At 32.0% G+C, this 6,000-nt stretch overlaps 1 protein-coding gene across 1 annotated transcript; it reads left to right on the top strand.

Moving 5' to 3' along the window:
* Nucleotides 1–1,459: 1,459 nt before the first annotated feature.
* LOC110093208 (WUSCHEL-related homeobox 9-like) lies at nt 1,460–2,297 on the top strand. Its single transcript, XM_020818024.2, has 2 exons — nt 1,460–1,946; nt 2,086–2,297. Exons 1-2 carry the CDS (start codon nt 1,604–1,606, stop codon nt 2,295–2,297), a joined length of 555 nt encoding a protein of 184 aa, XP_020673683.1. The 5' UTR covers nt 1,460–1,603.
* Nucleotides 2,298–6,000: the final 3,703 nt, after the last annotated feature.

The following is a 6,000-nucleotide window of genomic DNA, read 5'->3' as shown; positions in this document are numbered from 1 at the left end:
TGCTTGTTGGAGCTGAGTTAGACCTTCTATAATTGTAAAAGCATCCATGTACTTGAAGCCGCTAAAACCATGGTAAGAAACTCTCAGCGAATAAAACTATAGCTATTCAACAAAAAGCTGTCCCAAATAATTTGTACTAGTAAAGAAAGCTGCTTTAAATATCGAGCTCTCTATTCTAAACGATATCTCCCAAGAGCCCCCTTCGCATCCCGAAAAACACATGTTTTGCATGTCCTAACCATAAGATCTCTGACTTTCTTCGCCATCCATTGTTCAGTCATCACCAAATGTTCTCCTCATGCTTGTCTTAGTTTGTCACTTTCATAAGCTAGAACATCTCCCATTCATTTTAAGGAAATTTTGAATGCTGATTAATTGTTTCTGGACGGAGATATATTTTTCATGTAAAGTCAATTTTTAAATGTCAAATTTTTAGTTGCTATCAATGATCAGTTAGAATTTTTAATTTATTAATATGAATAAATATATGAAACTAACCCAATTATTTAAAGTTCCTTCCTGTTTTATTTATTTGAATGGCTGCAATTTAAAAATACGGACTTTAATTATTAAATGCTAGCAGTAGTTTTAATTGTTGCTATTTATTAGCAATTAAAATACATTAATCTAATAAATTTGAAATAGCTATGAAAATTGCTATTGACAGAAGGCCTTCATAACATACAGAAATTCAAAGTAATTTTAATAAATAAATAAAAATTTATGACAGAAGATTATGATGTATAACACATTATGATTGACTTCTAAATTCTTAAATTTACATTAAAATTAATACAAATCAATATATTATTTACATCATTAATTTTAACATTAATCTAAAAGCTCATTCCCCTAAAATTTACAGCACATCAATATAAGTTTTGCAAGAAGGCCTTAATCTGTCATTGATAAGAAAAAATCGGTCCAAAAAGATTTATTTAGGGACATACGACATCCGGACAATCAAAATGTATAGTCAACGCTACGACCAATCCCGGGTGCTCAAATGAGGCCAATTAATTAAGCAGGAAACGCCAGGAATTGAAACTTGTAATTAAAAGTAATATCACTTGGAATTGATTATAATAAAGATAGCATATGCAATGAGACGCATAATAAGACAAGGGCTCGATTAAACACGACAATCTTATATGCAAGACCAGAATAAAGAAAACAAGGATGTCTGCCCTCGGAGTACCAAACGTTTTCAACAGTGGCAGCTTTCGCGCTTGTCTCCACTTACACTACTACTAGCTATTATCATGAATTGCAATATCCCCCCACCAAGTCTCACTAAAAAGTAAAAAAGCACTAGAAGTCTAGTATATATATATATATGTAAACCTCATCAGTACTCAATCAAATATCCTAGCAATCTGTTGAGCAGAAGTGCGTAAATGGTCAGGAACAAAAAGCTTCATCAGAAGCTAGCCACCTCCTAGAACAGAGTTAGTACGGATTTCCAAAGAGAAGACGAAATAGAAGAGAAGCTAGAACAGAAATAGAACGTCACAAGGAAGAGAGACAAGTTTAGGCTGTTTTGCAAACTTTGAGCTAGAGATATATAATTATATTTAAGCAGGGGAGTGGTGCCAGGGATCAGATGGAGGAGGCCGGGCTGTGCAACAGCAGAGTGGGAGCTAAGTGCGGAAGGTGGAATCCGACGGCTGAGCAAGTGAAGGTGCTGACGGATCTCTTTAGCGCGGGGCTGCGAACCCCAAGCACTGAGCAAATTCAGAAGATCTCCTCCCACCTCAGTTCCTTTGGCAAGATTGAGAACAAGAACGTCTTCTATTGGTTCCAAAACCACAAGGCCCGTGAACGACACCACCACTATAACAAGAAGCGCCGCCGCCCTCCACCAGCTCCGACGTCACCAGTGCATACAGATCTTTTCGTTTTAGATCACTCGGACCGCAGGGAGTTCCAAATAACTAAACTGCCAGGTCTATCATCATATCAATGTATCATACAAAAGATGTGAAGTGTCTTCGAGACATACTCTATCTACTTATAATTTTATGCAGGGAATATATATAATTAATTAACTGTTTACAAACGCGAATGTGCTGCGTGAGCATGCAGGTATCTGGAACGAAGCAGAGGAGATGAAGAGAGGAAAGAAGAAGACGCTTGAGTTGTTTCCCTTGACTTCTAACGATGATTACGACGTTGTGGAAGCGGATCAGTACAAGTTGGTCAGGAACTCTCCTCTGAGAAATAACATGGTAGGAGAGCTGAACTTATTCGATGCTGTAATAGAGCCGCCATTGGACCTCTCCTTGGGCTTCTTCTAATTTCACTTCAATAATACGTATACTACTACCTAATGGCTTCCTATTATCCGTCCAGGGCAGCTAGCTAGCTAGACTGATAGTTACTCCATCGTGTTTGTTCGAGTTTGTGTGTATGAGAGAGAGAGAGAGAGAGAGAGAGAGAGAGAGAGCAGCGGTGAGGATGTTAAAGGAATGAATTTCAATGAGATTTTTCTTATAACATTTTTACCAGGCAATGTCTTCATAGTGCCATAGACTTAATATGTGAGCAGTGAACACAAATTCAGCTATATATAAAACTTTTAAGAAATTAATATGACAATTGTGCGATGGTGGAAAACGACAAATGTAAAATAAAAGCATAAATAGAAATAAAAAATATATGTAACTTTTGGCAGAAATTTTACTTGCCTATGATCTTTTAATTTTCTATTATATTTATATTTCCAACTATCTGCAAATTATACAAAACAAATTCTAATTCAATTTTTTCCTCCATGAAAATATCTCTGCTGTAAGATTTCTTTTAGAACTTGGTATAAGGAGTACCAGAATAATTGACTTATTTCTCATCATTAATGGAATATTTAAAATGAGTAATGTTGAATTATCGTCTATCTGTAATTAATACTGTCGAGTTGCATAAAAGAATTATTAAAGTACATAATTATATTGAATTATTAATCAGTACTTAACTTCCTAATAAATTGGTCTAATCTAGCATTTAAACTATTAATCAATACCTACTTAATTTGCATAATTATTATTTTTTTATTTTCTTAATGTTTAATAAAAAGTATAATTGTCCTCCTAATTTATTCATAAATAAATAATCTAATAGATCTGCAATTATATCAATTACCTTAAATAAGTCCCTATATATCTTATTAACTAAAATATTATCTGAATCAATAATGATTATTCCATGATGACTAGTTATCCAGGATATACTAGTCATCTCTGAAGCAACAAAATATATATTGATATGAAAAGTATATTTGGTTGGCCTGGATTAAAGAAAGAAGAGATAGATTTTTCTCCATAATGTGAAGCATGTCAATTAGTAAAAACATAACATTAGCGACTAGGAGATTTTCTACAGTCGTTCCCTATTTCGAAGTGGAAGTGAGAAGAGTAAACGATAAATTTTGTTATTGGTTTTCTCAAGTCGAGACAGGGGCATGATGCCATTTGAGTTATAATGGATCGTTTTATGAAATCTCTCATTTCATTCCTATCTGACAGTCCGATCTTGTGGATAGATTAGCACATGTATATGTTTATAAGATTATTCGATTGCATGAGATACCTAAGGTGATTGTTTCTGACAAAGATGATAGATTTAATGCCATACTTTGGACAAGTACTCGATTGAGTTTGAGTATGAAATTATATTTCAGTACACTTTTGCATATGCAGACTACAAACAGTTTGAAAGATTTATCCAAGTATTGGAAGATCTTCTGAGATTATGTGTCTTTAATTTTGGTACAGTTGGGATGATCATATTCCTTTAATCGAATTTGCTTACAATAACCATTTTAAGTCAAGCATAAGTATGACCCCTTATGAAGTCCTATATAGTAGAAAATATAAAACCCCTCTACCCTGGACAGAGGTGGGTAAAAGGAATCTGATTGGGCCAACTTTGGTTGATGATGCTACTGAAAAAATATTTTTTATTAAAGAGATTAAAAGATGTACAAGATAGATATAAATAATATTTTGATATTATGCATTGAGCTATAAAATTTTTGGTTAGAGATTTTGTATTTGTGAAAATCAAGTCAATAAAAGCATTAGCAGATTTGACAAGAAAAGAAAGTTAAGTCAAAGATACGTTGGACCATTTATAGTCATTGAAAGGATTTGAAAGTCTGTCTGCAAGTTACAATTGTCAGATCATGTCTGACATACACAATATTTTTTAAATGTCACTTCTGAGAAAATAGATATCTGATTTTAGGAATAAAATATTTACTGAATAAGTTGAAGTATGTCTGAAATTGAATTACAGGGAAGAGCCGAAGAAATATTTTTGTAATAACTTAAATAAGTGAAATAAATTTATTTGAAAAATATGAAAATTCTGAAGTAGAGTGCTTTGGCGCTAATCTGATTAGCGCTGCAGGACTAGACCATGAATAATATATATATTTGTGTGTGTGTCTGCCTCACTCTACCGACTCCCTTGGTTGCTTGGCCAGGAAGAAATTGAAAGAAGAGAATAATAGAGAGAAATGTCTTTGGATCATATTTGTTAGTCATTCATGTTACAGATTTTATTCTATTCATTGTAAGTAATTATCTTCTTATTTTTGCTTTTGATGATTTTAATTTATAGGATTTATCTCTATTAAATCTGTTTGGAAAAATATATTATCTTTTGATTTCATAAATTTTCACCATGCAAGTTGTATATGTTATAGATTTGATCATTCTGAACGATTTGATATAATTTTTATTACATTTTAAATGAACTATTGAATGATATCAAATATATGATATGATAACTTCACGTGATATTTTATTGATTTACTGATTGAGAGTCATAAGGAGCGGGTGATTGATTGGGAGTTATAAAGAGTCAGGGCAACTCATTCACGTGATTCAAGGATAGTTATAAGGAGTACATTGATTAGGAGTTATGAGAGACGACTGATTGAGAGTCATAAGTTTATGATTAAGATACTCTTAAGATACACTCATTGAATAGCTAAATACTGATACTACTACGAATATTATATTGATATTATGACTGACACTAATATTATTTATTATCATTAACACTATTTATCATTATTGATCATGATACGAATATTGTTATTAACATTAATATTGTTGACTATTACTAATATTGTGACTGATGATGTAATGGATTGAGATATGATGAACTATAAAAGGATAAATTGATACAGATAATTAGTATAGACATTAATGCATATATTTCTTTATATGATTTATAGCATATTGTTCTCTTGTATCTTGCATTAATTTCTCTTGTAAGATTTGAATTTCTTGCTGGGTTATGTACATTATATGGTTTTATATATTTTCAAGAAATTGTAAGGATCATATGATATAAGGCTCCAGACAATATGCATAATTTTTTTACCTACAATTCTAGACAAAATGCAATCATGTTTCTTTCCGTTGTTCATTGGTAAGCTCTAGTTAAATGATTAAAACAAAATACAGATGTAATTCTTCCAATATAGATGCTGTAGTGTGACAATTTTGTCTTATTATGTCAAAAAGTTGAGAAACAAATATATTTCAATGGTTAAAATTTAGTGAAAAAATAAAACATAAAGAGAAACTATTTAGGAAAAAGAATAAGAGATGAGGAAATTATATCCCAATATGGTATGATGATCTGAGTTCTGAAATATAGATGGTGATAACTTTTTAGGAGGAAAGAGTTGTAACACCTCCAAATTCAGTATTCAGTTTAACATGTTCTGACCTTATCATATTTGAGGTAATTTGTTAATTTATGCATTTAAACTATACTCTATGTACTTAGAAATTTTTGCATGCATGTGAGAGTCTACATATATTCTAAAGCAAATTCTAGGGGTCTTTTTGCATCTTATCCGCTAATAGAATCACCAAAAAGCTGATGTTTTATATGACCAAACCATCTAAGAAAACTCTCAAATCTTATTTGCCACCAAAGCTACTCCAACTTGTTAACGTATATATCATTTAACATTATGTCTCT

The sequence above is a fragment of the Dendrobium catenatum genome, unplaced genomic scaffold, assembly GCF_001605985.2.
Source record: "Dendrobium catenatum unplaced genomic scaffold, ASM160598v2 fragScaff_scaffold_1464, whole genome shotgun sequence".
Taxonomy (NCBI): domain Eukaryota; kingdom Viridiplantae; phylum Streptophyta; class Magnoliopsida; order Asparagales; family Orchidaceae; genus Dendrobium; species Dendrobium catenatum.
The sequence above is the reverse complement of the archived record's forward strand: the minus strand, read 5'-3'. Positions and strand labels throughout refer to the sequence as shown.